At 42.9% G+C, this 22,426-nt stretch overlaps 1 protein-coding gene across 16 annotated transcripts in view; it reads left to right on the top strand.

Annotated features, from left to right (window-relative positions):
* The window catches only part of ROBO3 (roundabout guidance receptor 3), a 388,832-nt gene that overhangs the window by 286,409 nt on the left and 79,997 nt on the right, over positions 1 to 22,426 (top strand). For all 16 annotated transcript variants that reach the window (XM_075839190.1, XM_075839192.1, XM_075839197.1 and 13 more), the window contains one exon: positions 15,378 to 15,704. In XM_075839190.1, coding sequence (XP_075695305.1) covers positions 15,378 to 15,704 — 327 coding nt within the window. The remainder of the gene's footprint in view (positions 1 to 15,377; positions 15,705 to 22,426) is intronic.

The following is a 22,426-nucleotide window of genomic DNA, read 5'->3' on the forward strand; positions in this document are numbered from 1 at the left end:
TCCACCATTCTGTTTATCCCACAGAAAGTAGCAATGAATAAAACATGTGCATGCAATAAAATAGGCAGTGGGGGGATGGGGCGCGAAAACGTTTATACGACAGATTTATGAAATGTTTTTTATTTCACCTCTCTGGATCAATCGGGATCGATCAGCTGCTGCCTGGTTACCAATCAGTCTATAACTATGCAGTCCTATGTAACAGTGACAACATATCCTTCCAATGACCCACACAGCTCTGCTGCATCTGTAACCTTGATCGCCGCCTGACTTTGAGAGGTCATTCATTCCTTTTGCTGATGACCGAATTGGCCTCATACGCACACGTATTTTTGCAGCCACAATTCACCCACAAATCTGCAGGTGAATTGCGGCCCCATTCATTTCTATGGGCCCATGCATCGACTATGGTCTCCATGGTCCGTGCATGGCCCCGGAGACCGGACCACAGAAAGAACGGACGTGTCTTATTACAGCCGTGTTTTGCGATCCAGGCTCATAGAAATAATGCATGCGGCCATGTGCACGGCCCGCGATTTGCGGACGGTGACAGTCCGCGGCCGTCCGACCCGAAAATCACGGCCGTGCACATGTCTATGTTCGTGTGCATGAGGCCGAAGTCTGCGGTCTACGCACGGCATGTGGGACGACAAGTTGAATATGTCCGATTCATTTCAATTAGCACGGCAGCGATTATCCGGCGCCGCAGGCAGGAATTATCCAGCACGGAAACTGGTAAGTGCTGCGAAATCCACCGCCACTAATCGGAGAGCGGCGTCTTCACGTCACTTTTACCTCCGTACGTCCGTATATAAAAGTATCTGCTCCATATAAGTCTGGGGGCACGGGTACAATATGGAGGTCCTGCTCCCTCTCTTAGGAAGGCAGCGCCAATGTCGCCTTCTGAATGTTATACGTTTTCGTCTGGTTTAACACCTCCCAGAAAACCCCTCTGCGATGCACAATTTTCCAGCCTCAAAGCCAAATAAATTCATGATAAATCTCTATAACTTGGCCCGCCGCCCCCTTCACACAGGCTCCATGATACGGGGTCTGACACCGGCCCCTCCGACACTAAATCAACATGTCAGCTTTTAGCGGAGCCGTTGTTTTATTGAAAATTATTTTTTTCTGAGGTCAGACCTCGCCTGACAGCGGAGAAGGAGACGCAGATCCATAAGATCATAAATCATCCCGATCGTCTTCTGTCACCTCCCGGCAACCGGCAAAATGATTCTTCACGAACCCAAGTGTAACCTACCGGAGACGATGAGGTTCCAGAATCCGGGAGAAGTGGGACAATTAGATTAGGCGACCGAGATGCCATTCACCTTCTTCACAAGGAATTTTTTATTTTATATTGTTGGATTTCTTTTTTTTTTCTTTTGGCTTTTGTTATTCATTTAGGATTTTTTGTTCTTATGTTTCTATTTCTTTCCGTTTGTGCTGCGAAATTTTTTTGGGAAAAAAAAAGCTTTTTATTCCCTAATCTGTGAGCGCATTTGCAATTGAATTCCCAGGCCTGGTCATCCAGGGAGTGATGCGGCATTAGGAGAAAATGGCCGAGAATCTGGGGAGTTATTGTCAGGACCTGGGCCCTTTTCTTCTGGGCGGTGGGATCAGGACAGATTAGCTGTTTTTTAGGTGTTTTCTTTAAGACGAGATCTATAGCAACTGTTGGGGGCAGGATCAGAATGTGAAAGGCCAGGCCAGGCCCGGACAATGGAGCAAGACCCGAGCATTGGGAAATCTACATGGCAGAGGAACAATGAGGGTCACATAATCAGTAAATCCGTGGTATGCCGGGGGTCATAGAGAAAACTGGACTTTCTGTGACTCGTTGTGGGACCTTGAAAACGTCCACTTCATGTTCTGCTGAAAAGCGCGTTGACCTCCCGCTCGGTTTTATTGCCGTCTTGCGCAGTCAAGCGAGAATACTTGTTTTATTGCTATATCTGGAATTTCGGTAATTGCCGCCCTTCTGTTACTCTCCAGATTGGAGATTGCCCAAATGCCAACTACGTACATCCCATGTCACTAGACGCCCTGTAGTGTTTGGCTAGTTAATATAGGACATGGCATCACTTTATCATCAGTGGGGTCCAACCTCCAAGATCCCCAACGATCTTTAGAATGAAGGGGCCTTGGCGCTGATCTAGCGATGCTTCCCCTTCTAAGTTTTCTCTGCACAGCCGCCCTCCCCGCCACCCAGCTGTGCAGGAAACTGCTGTGCGACCCTAGTCACTTGAATGGAGCTGTGCTGCATGCTTGTGGAAAATGGGTGGTAAGAGCGCCGCTGCGGAGGGAAAAAACTTAAAGGGGACGCAGCACTAATTAAGCGCCGCAGCGCATTCTGATGGTCTTTGGGGGTCCCAGAGGTCGGAGCGCACCGATCCTAAAGTGATGGTATATCCTAGAATTATGGCCATATATGAGTAAATCAGCATTTTCATATACCATTAGGGCTCATCCTCACGCTGCGTAAAAATTCTGTGCAGAGATTGACCTGCGGTGCGTCATTTTTGGACCGCAGCATGTCAATTCCTGCTACGGAAAGTGACTGAATTGCTGCGTTTTTCAGAAAAGATTTCATCATCTCCCAACATTGAGAGAAACGCAACAAAATACGCACCATTTTCTGCCGTAAAAACCGAAGGAAATGGTGCGTTTTTGCCGCTGCGGAAAGTCTGACACTTTCAACGGAATTGCTGCAGAAAATTTCTGCAGCAATTCCATTGTGTGTGGACGAGCCCTTAGAGTATGTTCACACGCTGTGTTTTCAGCCGTATTTCGGGGTGTAAACGGCCCGAAGTGCGCCTAGAAAAACAGTAGCCAAATGCATAGAAACCTATTGAATTCAATGGGAAAAACGGCGTTACATTCAGACGGGGGTTTTTTTTAAGAAAAAACGCCTCAAAAATGTTTTTAGCTTCAAAAACTGCTGAAAATCAGAGGATGTTTTCTCTGGAGACCGCTCCAAAATTTTCAGCCATTTTTGATTTTGCGCGTGAACATTGCCGAATAGTAAATACGTGCCAGTTCCGCCACCATCTCGCCGTCACTAGACTATGAGCAACGTAAGAACAGTGACAACCAATATGGCGGCAGATCCTGTGAGTGGCGCGCCGTTATCTGCTGCTCTAACCCCTGATTTATTAATATATCCCATGTTTTTACATTTTGGGTGTAAATGCTTTTTAAAGGGCACCTGTCAATAATTAGCAACTCCACTTATCACGTGATTGGCTAATGAGCTGCAGATGACCAGTAGAGGGGGCTACTCCCAGCCAGGACGACTTCAAGCTGAATTTTCAATAGGATAGATTTACAGGCGCCGATCGTCTTTGAGGGTACGGTCCCAAATAGCGGTGTCCACATGTGGCCGAAACCCCGCTCCCTTGTGGTGGCTGCACGACTTTTCAGCCGCCGCCACGTGAAACTACCGTTTATAGAGCAATTTATTAAAAGAAAAGAGGGGACCCCCAGCTTTGTCGAGGGGACCAGTAAGTGTTGACAAGTTCTCTTTAAAGAGCATTTTCTGTAAAAAAAACAAAAAACCGTAATGCCCGTTCTATTCCGCTGTTATATCTGTTCCCAGGAAAGCTGGGTGACTTCCGATATGGCCGCCATTTCAGCTCCTACAGCAGATGTCTCCCGGCTTTCTTTGAGTCGTCACAAATTGACCAAGTTGTGCAGCAGATTTGTCATTCAGGATTCCAGAAAAGTTGAGTGACAGTCAGTGCAGGAGCTGAAATGGCGGCTGTATCATCATTTGTCATCCAGCTTTCCCAGAGACCAAATAATTTAGAGGAAAACCCGAAAACTTGAACTTGTTGGGGATGTTTACATTTTATTTTGGAGCATGGGCTAAATATGACAAATCTCAACTCCTATAAACAATTGCCCCCTCCCCTCGTGACGCCGCGGTCCGGACTCCTTACACAACGGTGCGGTGAGTTCCTCTGCTTGGCCTCTAGATTTATTATCATCTTGGTCCATTAATTTGCTGCGCTGGTAGATGTGTAATAAGATGCAGGATCGGGATCTCCGGGGAAGTGTCCAGAATATTTTATCTGGTTTATATCTTAGTCGTGGCGCACTCGTCAGTCTGGAGAACACAAGTCGAGACGCGGAAGCTCCGGGAGCCGTCGAGGAGCGATGGTCAATCCTTAGATAAAAATTCCTGACAAACGCATTAACTTCATGTATAAAAAACCAATGCACAGGAAAAGTGGCGGAGCTGCAGCCGGAGTGACCAGTCGTGTCACGGCTTTCACCTTATATCTCGCACTGTATATAAACCCCAGTGCACACAAGCGGCGCCAAGTCTTTAGCGCGCACCCACTTACGCACCTCTCACCCATAAGTCACCTATCTCCAGTGCTGAGAAGCTCCCGTAACATTTCCATCTATACGTGTGACTGATATCAGCGGCTGCTCTTAAGGTATATTCACACAGGGCGGATACACTGCGTAAAAGCACACGGAATATCCGCCCTGGGAATTCCGGCCGAAAAATTTCCAAAATTGTGGTGCAGTTTTTCGGCCGGAATGTCCGCTGCACATAAAAAAAAAAAAGGTTGATACTTATGTAGCCATGGTGACACGTCCCTCTGCCGTCCTGCGGCCTGGCCTCCTGGGATGACATTTTATCCCATGTGACGCTGCAGCCTGTGATTGGCTGCAACTGTCACATGGGATGAAACGTCAGAATTCTGGGTAACTTTAAGATATTTTTTTTCTGAGTTACTTTTCCGCCACATCTGCTACTTGTTGCGGATTTTACTGCCCCATTGAATTCAATAGGGAAAACCCGCAACACAAAAGCAAGAGATAAAGCAAATACAATAGACATGCTGCGGATTAAAAAAACGCACCGCGGGTAAATTTCTCATCGTTTTTTCCACTCATCATTTACGCAGCTGCTACCGTATTATCCTGCGGGTTTTCCACAACAAAGTCCGTTGTGGAAAATCTTTAATATTTACGCTTTGCGCGGACTTACCCTTATAACGCTCCAGGACTATTATAAACTGGGTAATTGTCCCTTTAATAAGGATGAGCCATTCTTGTTCATATATGTTCTGCATAATGCACGTTGCCTATAGTGTGCCCTTCTGTAACGCCGCACGCTTTCTTAGGTGTGTAATCCTTAAATACAGTTAAATGAAGTAGTCTGGAGGCTCCCGCAGCCGAGGAGCTTACGCTTTGTATAATTGCGGCCATGGGCTTGTTGTTACCTGGCAGGAAGGCCTTGAAAATATTCTATTTATTAACCAGATTATTCCCAAATTTCAGGTGATTAACTGCCGTGATCCTTGATGGAGTGGGATTATCCCGACCCCGCTGTAGGCTCATGTTTTATTTATATATTTATTTCTTCCATAGACAGTGAGTCAAACGAGCGGATTAGTGGAAGACTCAATTAGGCGTGATGCCTTTTGCCGCTGCTAAGTCAGGCAGGTATCCCGCACAATCCTCTTTTGTCTAATTGGCCTTCATGATTTGCATCTTTCTGTGAATTCTACCCTGGGGTCTAAACTCCACAATTTCCCTCCTGCCATGCAAATAAGTCGTCTCCTCCAGCTCAACTCAATCTCCCCGAACAACAGAGGCAGCCTGGGCCTCATTAGCTAACAGATTCCTGCCCCCCCCCCCTCCCCAAACGAAGTCTCTGAAAGAATGTTGGTAGTGGTATCAAGGGACAGCAATGCTCTGGTTATAAGTGATCTGAAGGCGAGGGCAACATTGCCCCAAAAAAGGGTCACATACAAAGTGTCAAGTAAGGAATATGTCCAAAATTACAAGTAAATTATTAATGTACAATGCCCTGCAGATATAAGAGAACCGTAACCTGTGAAAGGATAGAAGAGATAATATACTGAGCTCCTATTTAGTGTCCTGAGGTAATAATATAACAATGTCTGCCTGGGTTACCCATTCACAGTTCCAGTTACTAGAACTACTCTAATACTGCCCCCTATATACAAGAATATAACTACTATAATACTGCCCCCTATATACAAGAATATAACTACTATAATACTGCTCCTATATACAAGAATATAACTACTATAATACTGCCCCCTATATACAAGAATATAACTACTATAATACTGCTCCTATATACAAGAATATAACTACTATAATACTGCTCCCTATATACAAGAATATAACTACTATAATACTGCCCCCTATATACAAGAATATAACTACTATAATACTGCTCCTATATACAAGAATATAACTACTATAATACTGCTCCCTATATACAAGAATATAACTACTATAATACTGCCCCCTATATACAAGAATATAACTACTATAATACTGCTCCTATATACAAGAATATAACTACTATAATACTGCCCCCTATATACAAGAATATAACTACTATAATACTGCTCCTATATACAAGAATATAACTACTATAATACTGCTCCCTATATACAAGAATATAACTACTATAATACTGCCCCTATATACAAGAATATAACTACTATAATACTGCCCCTATATACAAGAATATAACTACTATAATACTGCCCCTATATACAAGAATATAACTACTATAATACTGCACCTATATACAAGATTATAACTACTATAATACTGCCCCTATATACAAGAATATAACTACTATAATATTGCCCCCTATATACAAGAATATAACTACTATAATACTGCCTCCTATATACAAGAATATAACTACTATAATACTGCCCCCTATATACAAGAATATAACTACTATAATACTGCCCCCTATATACAAGAATATAACTACTATAATACTGCTCCTATATACAAGAATATAACTACTATAATACTGCTCCCTATATACAAGAATATAACTACTATAATACTGCCCCTATATACAAGAATATAACTACTATAATACTGCCCATATATACAAGAATATAACTACTATAATACTGCCCCTATATACAAGAATATAACTACTATAATACTGCACCTATATACAAGATTATAACTACTATAATACTGCCCCTATATACAAGAATATAACTACTATTATACAGCCCCTATATACAAGAATATAACTACTATAATACTGCCCCTATATACAAGAATATAACTACTATAATATTGCCCCCTATATACAAGAATATAGCCACTATAATACTGCTCCTATATACAAGAATATAACTACTATAATACTGCCCCCTATATACAAGAATATAACTACTATATTACTGCTCCCATATACAAGAATATAACTACTATAATACTGCCTCCTATATACAAGAATATAACTACTATAATACTGCCCCTATATACAAGAATATAACTACTATAATACTGCCCCTATATACAAGAATATAACTACTATAATACTGCCCCCTATATACAAGAATATAACTACTATAATACTGCTCCCTATATACAAGAATATAACTACTATAATACTGCCCCTATATACAAGAATATAACTACTATAATACTGCCCCTATATACAAGAATATAACTACTATAGTACTGCTCCTATATACAAGAATATGACTACTATAATACTGCCCCTATATACAAGAATATAACGACTATAATACTGCCCCCTATATACAAGAATATAACTACTATAATACTGCTCCTATATACAAGAATATAACTACTATAATACTGCTCCTATATACAAGAATATAACTACTATAATACTGCCCCTATATACAAGAATATAACTACTATAATACTGCCCCTATATACAAGAATATAACTACTATAATACTGCCCCCTATATACAAGAATATAACTACTATAATACTGCCCCCTATATACAAGAATATAACTACTATAATACTGCTCCCTATATACAAGAATATAACTACTATAATACTGCCCCTTATATACAAGAATATAACTACTATAATACTGCCTCCTATATACAAGAATATAACTACTATAATACTGCCTCCTATATACAAGAATATAACTACTATAATACTGCTCCCTATATACAAGAATATAACTACTATAATACTGCCCCTATATACAAGAATATAACTACTATAATACTGCCCCTATATACAAGAATATAACTACTATAATACTGCCCCCTATATACAAGAATATAACTACTATAATACTGCTCCCTATATACAAGAATATAACTACTATAATACTGCCCCCTATATACAAGAATATAACTACTATAATACTGCCCCTATATACAAGAATATAACTACTATAGTACTGCTCCTATATACAAGAATATAACTACTATAATACTGCCCCCTATATACAAGAATATGACTACTATAATACTGCCCCTATATACAAGAATATAACTACTATAATACTGCTCCTATATACAAGAATATAACTACTATAATACTGCTCCTATATACAAGAATATAACTACTCAAGAAAACCAAGCGAAAAAATGTAATTGAGAAGGCAGATAGCCGCCCGCTTGAATAGACTTCGTAAGTGTTGCGATGCGCGGTGTCTCGGTAACCACATCCACCTCATTAAACTGACCGGCTGGGGGACATTAACATAGCAAATGGTAGTACAGAAAAGCTGCAGAAATAAAAGGCACAGGTAATCTCTGGAACGGGGTATCCCCTAAATTAATGAGCGCGGTCACCCCTCCACCCTTTCAATCTTTTCACATGTATCTGTCCATACTGAATGTCTCATATAAGAAGCGTTAGTCACATTGTTATTAACGTATAAAAAAAAACACTTGCCGCACAGTAGGGATCGCTGATCCCAATCAGGCTTGTCACGATACCAGAATTTGGACTTCGATACCGATACTTTGTGTAGTATTGCGATTCTCGATACCACAACGATACTTTGCCAACAATAATAATAAAAAAAGTTCTTCCATTTTCTGATGTGAGGCGCGAGGTCTGATGAATTTTAAACCTCCGTGTGAGTCACGTTAATATTAATTAACCCCATCATGTTTTTTATATCCGCGTTGCCTTCGTGTGGGTCCCATTTTCACGGATCCCCATAGACTTCAGCCTAAGGAGGGATCCGTGAAAACGGGAAAAAAACGGACAAGTTCTATTTTTCAACAGAGCCTTCACACGGTATTTTGAAAACATGCCCCTGTAAACGGCCCCATTGATATACCTCCGTCCGTGCGACTGCTGTTGTTTTAACGTCTCCCACGTTCGTCTGAATGAGCCCTTAGGGGGTGATGTAAAAACCAAATATTATAAAATAATTATCTACTTAGTCCATTTTTATGGTATCGAAATTTGACCATGATTCTTTGTATTGGAACGCTTCGTGCACATTTCTAGTTTGGGGGAGGGGAAGTGACTACCCTTATGAGCCCCTTTGATCACTGCGCCTTACAATCTTCTATCTCACAGCCCCTATAGCTGGCGCATCGTATTGTGTATATGTCCTACATACATTTTTATAAATTATAAGCTTCTATTACAAGTTCGTCTATATTCGTCCCCGCTGTTAAGTATGATTCGCTGGGATTAAACATTTGCGCTCGGAGTGACAGGAAACGATACGTTTAACTACAGACCAGTGATATTCGTCTTTGTGACTTTGAAGAGTAGTCGCCGTGACAGCGTGGAACCAATCCTCGGTGTTGTTATTTTTCATGCGCCACTCTGTCACACACATTACACGGCGCGCGAGCATGGCTCCTTCTGCGCTGACCTAATGATAGAATGATCTGTATGTGACATTAATTACGGTATGAAGCGTGTCAGGGGTTATCGTGAAGAATGTGTTCCTCTTAATTGCATTTCACATCTAGTTTATATGTTTTCTTTGCCATGTGAGCACAGAGCGGGGAAATATGCTCAATGTGACGACACGCGTTTCGCTGCTCTGCCCTCTGAGCGCAGGATTCAGCCATCACTAGGGACAATTCTGGAAGAGCTGAACACGTACAGAAAACCAAAATCCATGTGTTTTTTTTTTTTTACTCTCTGAAATCCATAGTCTGGGTTTTCCGTTTTAATCGTTGCATAATGGAAAGTTCTTCAAGTTTCTAATGGACTTTGTGTATCAATTTCTTGCCATTTTCATGATTTAGGCTATTTGTCAGTGAATGGAAATGTTCATTGTTTACATCTATAGACTGAAGGCCTTCCAGGCCTAATGCTTTTTGCATTTCATGTCCTGTTTTCTGTGAGACTCCTGAATGTTTGTTTTTTTTCCTGCACTGAAACATTGTAGCAAAATAAAGGAGAGAGAGAGAGAGAGAGAGAGAGAGAGAGAGAGAGATTTGTGCTGCTTATGTATTTAGCTCACAAAGGTCTGTCTAGACTGGATACAATTGCTACAAACCCCTCAGCAGTGAGAAATTTTAGATCAGAATTGGTTTTCAGTCTCTGGATGTAAACAAGCATGATCCCGTTCACTGACAGCCTCAGAGTTCTTGAAAATGAAAAGATTTAGAAAGAAGATTATAAAGCTGGAAAACATTTATTTTGACAGTGATTACGTTTTTATTTCCATAAAACTGGACAAACAAACCCCTTTAAAATGAGCCTGGATATAGTGTTCAAGGCCATTGGTCCGAAATATTGTTGGACAACATAATAAGTGGTTTCCTGTCACTTGTTGAAATGCCATTGAATTGTAGGAGATGTCAGATCCATGCCTGGCATAGAAGAATGTATAGAAATAATATTGCAATATTTGTGTGCATGGTCCCTTTAAGAGCAATGTGAGATAAATATTGATACATTGTTATTATGGTACAGATACAATGTATTCATGATGGACACTCTCCTGGTTGTGATTTCTTGGAGCATTGATCGCTCTAGTTGGGGCAGATGGGGCATGTTGTATACAGGACAGTGGGGGGCTGCTGTTATTAGGTTACGCATGGACAGCTGAGGGGCTGCAGCCGGCGCACTGCTGTGAGGAGTCAACGCAAATATGTCAGGTTAAATGCTCTTTTGCATTCATGACTTTACATGACCCTGGACCCAAGTTCACCCTTTATAGAAATGTGTGGGATATGAAAGTGACCATTATCCAAGAGGATGCCTCATCTCCCCCCTGCCAGTGCGAGACCCCCAAGATGATACTTTAGAGATCCGTTGCCTTCACCATCTCCGCAGGCCACAGGTTTCCAGTTACCTTTCAAGCTTTGTGCTTATGGCACTGACAAAAAGTTCATGATAAAAAATTATAGTGTGGAGATAGTATCACACATGATAGGATTAGATACAGCTCAGCAGACAGTATCACACATGATAGGATTAGATACACCGCTCAGCAGACAGTATCAGACATGATAGGATTAGATACAGAGGCTCAGCAGACAGTATCACACATGATAGGATTAGATACACAGCTCAGCAGACCGTATTGCACGTGATAGGATTAGATACACAGCTCAGCAGACCGTATTGCACGTGATAGGATTAGATACACCGCTCAGCAGACAGTATCACACATGATAGGATTAGATACACAGCTCAGCAGACAGGATCACACATGATAGGATTAGATACACAGCTCCGCAGACAGTATCACACATGATAGGATTAGATACACAGCTCAGCAGACCGTATTGCACGTGATAGGATTAGATACACCGCTCAGCAGACCGTATCACACATGATAGGATTAGATACACAGCTCAGCAGACAGTATCAGACATGATAGGATTAGATACAGAGGCTCAGCAGACCGTATCACACATGATAGGATTAGATACACAGCTCAGCAGACCGTATTGCACATGATAGGATTAGATACACAGCTCAGCAGACCGTATTGCACGTGATAGGATTAGATACACCGCTCAGCAGACAGTATCACACATGATAGGATTAGATACACAGCTCAGCAGACAGTATCACACATGATAGGATTAGATACACAGCTCCGCAGACAGTATCACACATGATAGGATTAGATACACAGCTCAGCAGACAGTATCACACATGATAGGATTAGATACACGGCTCAGCAGACAGTATCACACATGATAGGATTAGATACTCAGCTCAGCAGACAGTATCACACATGATAGGATTAGATACAGCGGCTCAGTAGACCATATCACATGATAGGATTAGATACACGGCTCAGCAGACCGTATCACACATGATAGGATTAGATACACAGCTCAGCAGACCGTATCACATGTAACCTGGAATAAGTATTATTATTGGTGTGCTCGCTGTGGGGATGACCTGCCATATTCTCCCATAACGCAGATATTTGTGTGAGCGTCTCAGTTGTGTCGGAGGTAAATTCATCATTGTAATGTGACGCAGTGTTCCTGTAATGAGGCAGATAATGGAGCGCTCCAGGGTCATGTAATGGAGACGTGGCTTGTTCTACGTGCCCTGGAGCAGCCATTCACCCTGCAGATGACCGAGCCTCCTCCTGTCTTACATGGCTACTCGACTGTGGCCCCTCCAACCAGGACTGGGGTGAGGTCTGACTGATGACAGGTGGTCCAGCTTCAATAGGGTCACAGGAAGAGCCAGATGCCGCCATACACGGCCTGCCGGTCAGGTACCGACTATTGACTGACATGACCGAATATGATCACCATTTATCGTCCGTCATCCAACCTGTCCGCGCACAATGTAATACTCCGCACTCTTATCACATCTTTTGTTTGTCAGCTGATGTAGCAATATTACAAATAATCATTGTATAATGAAAAGTTCTGCAATTGTCGAATATATATATATAGATTTTTTCAGTTTCTCGCTTTTTTCTCTCCAAGATCTCTGCTTGCTGTCAGTGAATGGGAACATTCGGAGGCTGAAAAATTGTCCTGATCTAATACTTTTCACAGCTGAGGGTTTGTCACTATGTATTCAGTCTGGACAATCCCCTGTGAGCTAAACACATCAGCAGCACAAATCTCTTTTTTTTTTTTGTCCTGATCGTTTGCTACAATGTAAGGCTATGTTCACACGGGGTATTGTGCCGAGTTTTTTGACGCAGAAACCGCGTCGCAAAACTCGGCAAAAACGGCCCGAGAACGCCTCCCATTGATTTCAATGGGAGGCGTCGGCGTCTTTTTCCCGCGAGCAGTAAAACTGCCTCGCGGGAAAAAGAAGCGACATGCCCTATCTTCGGGCGCTTCCGCCTCTGACCTCCCATTGACTTCAATGGGAGGCAGGAGAAAGCGTATTTCTCGCTGTTTTATGCCCGCGGCGCTCAATGGCCGCGGGCGAAAAACGGCGCGATGATTGCCGCGAAAATCGGCGTGCAGGGAGAGGAATATCTGCCTCAAAGTTCCAAACGGAATTTTGAGGCAGATATTCCCCCCCCCCAAAATACTCCGTGTGAACATAGCCTAACAGTGCAGGTAAATGTAGCAGTCTGTGGTCCAGACAAGTTCTCTCACAGAGGATTACATAGACCAGTGTTTATGGTTCTCCACAAAATAGAAACCGCAAGATCTGTCTCTTATTCCTTATGGATTGGGTAGTAATAGGTAAAACATTTGGGAATCATTGGTCTAGACTGATCCAGATATATCACATATATATGTCTGTATAGTTATCAATCTCTGGATGTAAAGCAATAATGTTGTCTTTACTGACAGCCAGCAGAGATTTTGAAATGGTGAGAAATTAAATCACTTTTAGACCGTTGCAGAACTTTACATTGCAATAGCCCTTGTAGAAGTTGTGATCTCTGGAGTTTGGAGAGCTGCAGCCTGGTGCGATGTGCTGCAGACATGTGGGTCATATCATCGCGCTCGGCTTTTAATTAGAAACATTTTTGAAGTCGGGGTTTTGTTTCGGAGGGCTGTGAATTCGGCATTTGCAGATGGTATGGTTTTCATGACGTATGGCAGAATTTCAAGCATCGTGCTTGTTACAATGTCGATGTTTGGAGATTTCTTGGCTCCATGAAACGCCTTCGTAAGTGCAGATAAGTGCGGATCTTCCTCCGAGCGCCGTCTGTTCCTAATTCCATTTGTAGCTGGGACTGATGGAAATAATCCTCTACCTATTTGTATTGATTTTTTTTTTTTTATTAAATTTGATTTCAAGGTCTTGTAAAAGGATATTGAGGCTCATCAGTGATTTGCTGAAATGGTTAAAACTGTTGAGCACAAGTTTGATGTCTCCTGAAATACTCTGCGTTGCTGGGGGACACTGCCCCTGTCGCATACAGCCTTGTCATTAGATAATCAATTCCGCCTATTAATGATACGCAGTGTACCTTCAATTTTAATATAATATGTTACTACCTGCAAGAACGATTAAAAAGAAACAATTATACATTTTGAGTATTCTTTAAAATGGGCTAATAGCACGTCAGGAGACACGATACAGCACCTTTCAGTGCTGTCCGGCATTACAAAATTTACCGTGACTTACAGAAACTGGGTTGAGTCCTAAAATACAGTATAGGACTGCCTGTTTATTTGTGACCCCTGACCTCTTAAGAAAATAGAGTGTATAAACGCGTAGGGACACTGTTTATTAGGCAGGATCAGTGTTTGCATCACAATTGGATGGTTGTATGAGAGGGGCTGTCAGATATTTGTGCGCTGAGCTGATGCTCTTTGTCTCTAGCACTCTCTTATTCACCTTGATGCTAACTGCTTATGCCTGTTACCGGAGTCTTTTGGCTATTAGCCCATTTTAAATAATACTCAAAAAAATTATAATTTTTTATATTTGTAATCGTTCTTGCAGGTAGTAACATACAGCCTTGTTATTGCTAACATCACTACGTCATAAAGTATTCGGACTTATTGTTGTAGAGAAATAATAGCCTTCAATAGCTCTGGAAATGCATGTGATAGGCTTAGATACACCCCTCAGCAGCACAGTATCAGGCCTAGATACATGGCTCAGCAAACAGTGTCACATTTGACAGGCTTAGATACACGGCTCAGCAGCAAAGTATCACACATGAGAAGCTTAAATACAGGGTTTCAGCAGGCCGTATCACACATGAAAGGATTAGATACACATCTTAGCAGACAGTATCACACATGATAGGCTTAGATACATCAGCTCAGCAGACAGTATCACACATGATAGGCTTAAATACAATGTTTCAGCAGACCGTATCACACATGAAAAGATTAGATACAGCTGCTCAGTAGACCATATTACACTTGATAGAATTAGATACAATGGCTTAACAGACAGTATCACACATGAGAGGCTTAGATACAGCGACTCAGCAGACAGTATCACACATAATAGGCTTAGATACAGCGACTCAGCAGACCGGATCACATATGATAGGATTAGATACATCGGCTTAGTTGTCTGTATCACTTATGACAGGCTTAGATACGCTGCTCAGCAGACAGTATCCCACATAAGCGGCTCAGACACACTTCTCGGCAGCACACTGTCCATAATGATTATTATAAAATATCTGTGATTATATAGAATTACTAATGGTTTTGATGTTTCCTATTTCAGGATCCCGGCCTCGCCTGGAAGATTTCCCCCCGAGGATAGTGGAGCACCCGTCAGATCACATTGTTTCAAAAGGGGAGCCTGCAACGCTGAACTGTAAGGCGGAGGGTCGCCCTACGCCCATTATTGAGTGGTACAAAGACGGTGAGCGGGTGGAGACTGACAAGGATGATCCCCGGTCCCACCGCATGTTGCTGCCCAGTGGTTCGCTCTTTTTCCTTCGTATTGTACATGGACGGCGGAGTAAACCTGATGAAGGGATTTATATCTGCGTGGCCCGGAACTACCTCGGAGAATCAGTGAGCCGAAACGCATCTCTGGAAGTGGCACGTAAGTCAGATGTTGATGTGGTGCCATCTGTTGTAGAATCTCAGCTACTTGGTGCCACTAAGGATATAGTCTATGGATACTTGAATTGGCATCATGTACTTGGTTTGATGGGCAGGTTTTGGAGGCATCTCCTCATCTCAGACTCCAGCATGTGGGACTTCAGGGCATTTCCTATGAAATGCATTGGTGAATTCTGAAAAATAAATTTCTAGTAACCCACAATGCACTCATCTAATGCAGTAGGGCAAGCTAATATCTACTAGTTTCCGGGATTATATGCTTTGGACAACCCCTACTTGTTAGAAAGGTCCTGTGTCAATAAGTAGATAACAAAGTGTCGTCGTGCTGAGACCCCAGCGATCACTGTGATCTGTAGGGAACTTTGGCAGTAAGTGTTCAGTTTCCCTGCAGCGCCACCACAGGAGAAATGAAGCATTGCACAGAGTCCATTCATATCAATATGTTGACTGTGTAATACAGGACAGGTTTTCCAGAGAAAGAGACACTATGTAACCGCCCGCCACTCTGACCAAGAACTTAGGACCCCGAACTGAGGACCCCCCTCTATTATGTCAGAATTCCCTAATAGATTGTATGACAATGGGGTATCAGGACTCTCTATCTTAGATTAATAGTGCAGGCTGATTTGTGGAATGGCCAATCTGAAGACTTGTTACACTTTGGTTGCTCTAGATGCCCTGCCTCACGGTTATGGCCTTTTATATGAGGTTGTCAGACAACACTTCCCTAGCAACCAGTCTGTCTCAAGGCTGAACTAGTGCTGAACTGAGGGCCGAGAAGGAGCCAATAAGGCAACAAGTTCTCAGTTCAGGCTTTTCTTCATCTCTTTCTGAAATTTATAAAACACGTTTGCAAAAATAAAAAAAGCAGGGGGATAATGTAAGTCGGTCAACTGACTCCCATTTTTTAGGTCTGGCCGGCAGTTCATGCTGGGATTTGTAGTTCTGCAGCAGCTTAAGATACATGAGGACAGAATGGATAGGAAGATCTGTATCTGTCTGTAATGTTCTCATCCCTGTACGGAGGAGAGGCGGCCATTGTGGTCAGATGAGGCTGATGGAGCTTTATTGATCGCTCTGCGGTGGCGTCTGGCTGACGGCTCGGGATGATGAGTAACTGAGCCTCTCAATCCTATCCATGAAGTTTATCATGAAGCTCTGGAGATCTGCTCCACACTTCCCCCGAGGACCTCATTTATATTGGCTGATCTTGCCGGGGTTAAATGAGAAATTTTATATCCCATAAATCAGACAAAAATGTCTGAAATAGCCGGGAGACTGGTAAATGTTTATAGACGGAGAAGCTGCAATGAAGCTCTGATCCGGAAAAAATGGCGTACACGTGGCTCTAGACTTAGTGACATTTAATCCGTAGGTCGCAGGAAGAGAACAGTAAATTGATTCTTCCGTTTGCCAATTGTCTGACGCATAAAATACGGCGAACCGATCAATTGGACGAGTTTTCAAAAGTAGATCAGAAGTCCGTCGATTCTATTTACGTAAATGACGGGCAGGTTCATTCGTAACCAAGTGGATGAACATTTATTTACCGTAGGAATTAGCGACAAACGAGGAGTTTTCACCAGATTGCCAGTCGGCGGCCATTAGGATACAATAGGGGAATCAGGCGAAAGAATTTCTAGTAATGATTAGATGATGATCGAATAAAAACGTGTTCATTTATGTTTAAGTAAAAAACGTCTGTTGTATGGTGGACATGGCGGCTTCCTGCGCAGGGTCCGGACCCCCGCTCTGCTTTAATGACCCTTTTCCTTGTTGAGTTTCCTGTCAGGGTATCTGCTGCCGATCTCATCAGACAAGGAGTTATCCGTGTGCTGCAATCCATCAGCCGTGCGGAGGTCAGAGGTCGCCATGGTCTCCGGGGGTCGTCCCTGTGCAGCGTCTGACCTCTCCCCGGCTGAGTGACGCCATCAATTGGATTTTTATTGTCTTAAGATAATAACCGAGAAGCGTCTCCCGACTTATTTTTGCAGTGCAGCTGATTCTGGAGGTTACAGTTCTGACCCGCGGCGGGCGTTGATGGGCGGTCGATATGCAGGTTATAGAATAAGGACAAGCCGGGTGGGAACGATTAGTCCCAGACACCACGGATCAGCTTCTTTTCTTCCCCTATATGCGGTATCACAGTACCTGATCAAATGGCGCAAGATAATATGGGACTGTTCTGATATGAGGCGTTATAATTAAAGATTAATAGACCCCGGACCCCATATCACATTATAATAATATAATCGTATAATGATGCAGGGAGCAGATCCTTGATGACTTGCAGTGAATGAAATGGAAAACCCATGTGGGAGGGGCTGTGACAACTTCTCTCTCCATTTGAATAGACAATTCTTCTACTATGGAATGTATTTGTGCCACGACTTTAAGAAATATTTTTCGGAAATTCCAAACCTTCGGATGGATACACGGCGTCACCGGTTGCAGGGTCTTGGCATCTCGGTTATGCAATGTCGCACTTGATCACAGTCCTGCCACCAGGGGCGCCGTGGATCGGGTAAATGCTTTATTATTGGAATCTTTGTCATCGATATACCCGCAGTAGATATTAATGCGCCATTATTTTCTTGCGTTGTGGCCGGGGTTCACCTCTGTCTCCATGTTGGCGGTCCCTGTATATTTCTCTCTTGTGACCTCTGGGACCTGCGGCCTTTTTAGCTTCTCGTTGATGCGTCTCCTTTGTCCTCTGTTGTGTGTCCTGCAAACAGTGGAGAAGAGTTGGATCTTGATGTGTCACGTGGAGATTAATGAGGTGCGGACCGCAGACCAGGGGGGTGGTCACCTCTGTACACATGTATCATGGCAACTGTGTGTTATCTGTGGTGTTACATAGGACTGCAGGTAATATCTGCTGCATTATTTGTACTCCGTTATCGTGGTGGACCAGTTCAATAACTACTACAGCTCTGCTACATCTGTATTTGTTCATTTATCTCCGGAGACCCCTCCGTTCTGTTTGCTGTGGATGAGGGTGGTGATAATGACCTGGAGCCTGATAATAATTTACTTCTCCCTCTGCGTTTACGGCTGTGATAAAACCGTCCATTCTGCACTTGATTGTGTTTACCGTTGGTCTTCGCGCTCCATTGACTCCTCGCTGTATAGAAAGAACCATTACTATACCCAGCGCTTGACTCAGCAAATTCCCCCAACGACAGCGGCAAATGTGCGCCAACATAAAGACGCCATTACTGCTTTTTAACTTGAAAGGCAGAGAAACGGCGAAAAGGCCCTCGATGCTTTTATTGCATTACATAAAACGCATCGGAGCGCGGTGCCAATTATTTTGCACTAGAATGGGCGTTTACGTGAACGCGAGGTGACATTTTAACTTTTTTTATTTATTGTTTAAGCTTTGCATTGCATTTGGTCATTAATGTGACTGCAGCGCGGGGGTTGCGACAGGCGCAATGCGGAAAAGTCGCGCAATAGTGATTACCCCCCTCAAAAAAAAAACATACCGATGGAGAATGAAGATTCTGAGCCCCGATGGGGACAGTGAGGCTTCGTCCACATCTGCGCCAGGGTCCCGTTCTGACGTTCCGTCTGAACTTTCCGTCGGAACGGGACCCTGACTGACACAAACGGAAACCAAAGGTTTTCGTTTCCATCACCATTGATTTCAATGGTGATGGATCCGGTCCCAATGGTTTCCGTTTGCCTCAGTTGTGCGAGGGTTCCGTCGTTTTGCCGGAGTCAATAGCGTAACGCGGACCCTGGCCCATATGTGAACGAAGCCTAAGCGAGGACCTCTGTACAGCGCTGCGGAATATGTTGGCGCTATGTAAGTAACGGAAATAAATAAATAATACTATAGCTCCTAGTGATTTCACAAGGAGTGAACATAGACCGGGACTAAAGTCCCAAAGTGGCCGCCTCCCCTGAGAAACGCACATTTGAAGAAGCTTTTTAGAGGAAAACGTATATTTTTCTTGTGGGAAGACAGACGCGGTCTAACGTCCGGCCAATTTAAATCGCAATTATTCATTGATTTTCTGTCACTTTTACTCCATTACGCAGACAAGAGACGTTTAAGTAATTTGGCGAAGCTGGAATGGCGTGAACCAGGGGAGTCTTCCAGACGAAAAATAATTGGGGCCTTTCCAGCGCTTTTCTATCGTGGTTGTTTTTCCCCCCAGTGTTTCTCTTCACTCGTAGCGTCCACAGAACACACTTAGATATACATTTTATTTTCGGGGTTCCAGCTTTGGCCTCATCTGTCTGAAGACACGGGTGTGCTAATGAAGATTCATGGGGTTCTGAGACCGTTCTAATAAACCGCTCTCCTTAGCCGTATCATTAGGGATGGGGGGGGAGGCTTCGGACGGTCGGACCACCCAGTGTTAAAGTGCTCTCATCTCAGCACGGAGAAATGTCCGAGTGATTCTAATGAAGTCTTGCTCGTCGCAAATGTGTTTTTTCTTCTTAATCACTAATGCTGTCCGTCTACTTCCCAATTTCTTCCATTTTCGGATTTTTAAGGATGATGACCTTTTTTTGTTTCCAACATTTTTTGGGACTCTCCCCTTTATTATTCTACATTAGCCCTTCCCCCTTCTGGCTTGTGATAGTTTTTCATGTTATTTTTTGGAAATATTCTCTTACATTATCCCTCTAACATATCTCTAGCTTCATTTTTCACCCATTTTTTCTAGATTCACATTGCACAATCTGCACATAAAGGGCTTTGTCTGGATTAGTAGGGAATTTTCAGTTAATCCCTTGCTCTGGAGGACCCAGCCCACCTGTGTATTACATAGACAGTCCATTTATATGTAATGCTTCATTCCTCCTGTGGTGGTGCTGCAGGGATAGTGAGCACTTGCTGCTAGATTTCCCTACAGATTCAAACTGATCGCTGGGGTCCCAGCAATGGAACACCCTGTGATCAGTTTATTATCAAGGGACCCTCTAACAAGTAGGAATTATCCAAAGGGGAACTCCAGCAGCAGGGACCCTGAATCCTCATGTTGCTCCACCCCTTCATAATTGAAAAAAATAAAATATTCTAAATCCAGCGCCTTATTGCTCTTCCTAGCAGCCTGGATCATAGTGAGAGTGACCACCCTGGATCAGCAAAAGAGCGGCAAGATCTGGTATTTGTGTTCTGTAAATTTCAGCACATTTGGTGGAGAATGCGGGAGAGAAAAACAACACAGTGCGCCATATACAGTTATCGCTTCCATTACCCCCACTGAAGACTAAAGGGATCTGGGGTCTTCTACCCCAGGCTGAGGAGCCACCCAGACTAGTAAATTGGTGCCTCACCGTATTACATTCAAGTCCTCCAACCCATTTCATTGTCTATAAGGGTAGAGTGCTTCAATGTTCGTTCGGTCGCCAGTTAGGGGGAATATATTGGGCACATTTCTATAGGGGAAATTAGGGAATGAACTGGCAGGCTGCTTTCCATTTAAGTTTTTTTGCCCCAATTTACCATCTTAATAATGTGACAATGTTTTTTGTTTTTTCCTTTTTTATTTAATTTTGATGCTTTTATATTGGCCCCGATCAGTTTTTGGGTCCAGACAGTATTATAGCCCAAGGAGTTGACTGTTTTCTCATCAGTCCATCTTTCTTCTCCGGTCTCCCTCGGGGGCCTTAGTGCTTGTTGCTTAAGTCCATAGATCGGGTCCGGTTAATAATGTATCAGCGCTGCCGGTATTTTCTCTCTGCATTCTCGGACCTGGCAGATCATTCCACTTCTATAGCTCTTCCACCATATCTCTGGAGATAATTCTGAGCTTAGATTAAAGCCAGTTTAAGAGACCGCAGCCACTTGTGATTTACATGTCATTAATCAGCATTTCCACTCGTGGGTGAAATTGATGCGCTATCCCTTTAAATTTGTATTCAGCCGCAGAGGAGCAGCAAAGATAAATTATCACTTTAAATTCATTGAATTGTGCAAATCGCCTTATTTTCATTTGAGAGTCATTTCCAGTTCGCCGTCTGCGCTTGGGTTCTATCACTGCTCCTCTTAATCGGCTATAAAGTGGTGTTTATATATAGGGGAGGTTATTCCTTATCAGTATATATCTTTACTTCAATAGAAATTATATATATATTTTTTTTTTACTTATTAATTTTGATGGAAGGGTAGGGCGGCTTATCAAATATTTTTTGGGGAATTTAAAGTTGCAGTACCTCTTTTAACCACCATTTCCAGCAAGTTATTTTGCATAGACATCCATGCAACAGCGCCCCCACTTGTAATCCCCTGAATATGATAAATTCAACCTTAAGAAATACAATAAGTTTGTAGGTAACTGCCACCACAAATGTCACGACAGATGACCGCTATTGCAATTGGCAAGAAAAGCTCAACCACATCTATAATTGTAGAAAGTAAGTGTGTGTCCCTTTAACACGGCACATTTCCAGTGCTGCGACTTCTTGTTCCTTTTGATTTTTGTGGTTTGCTTTGCTCTGCGGGTTTTACACCGCACAACATTCACTTCATACTGCTGGAAGTCGTTTTCCTAATGACAACACTCGGTGCGGCGCCTGCAGATCATATACATATAAAGCCCTGGTGGGTGATGCTGCTTCGGAACGCCTTTGGCAGATCTAATTGTGGCTCTTTGATGTTGGGACGTGAAGTTCAGGCGGAGATAGATCAACATTATTCTAGGTATTTATAACTAGATCCTGATAGATGAGGCTCCTCGTGAA

The sequence above is a fragment of the Rhinoderma darwinii genome, chromosome 10 (genome assembly GCF_050947455.1).
Source record: "Rhinoderma darwinii isolate aRhiDar2 chromosome 10, aRhiDar2.hap1, whole genome shotgun sequence".
In the NCBI taxonomy this organism is placed as follows: domain Eukaryota; kingdom Metazoa; phylum Chordata; class Amphibia; order Anura; family Rhinodermatidae; genus Rhinoderma; species Rhinoderma darwinii.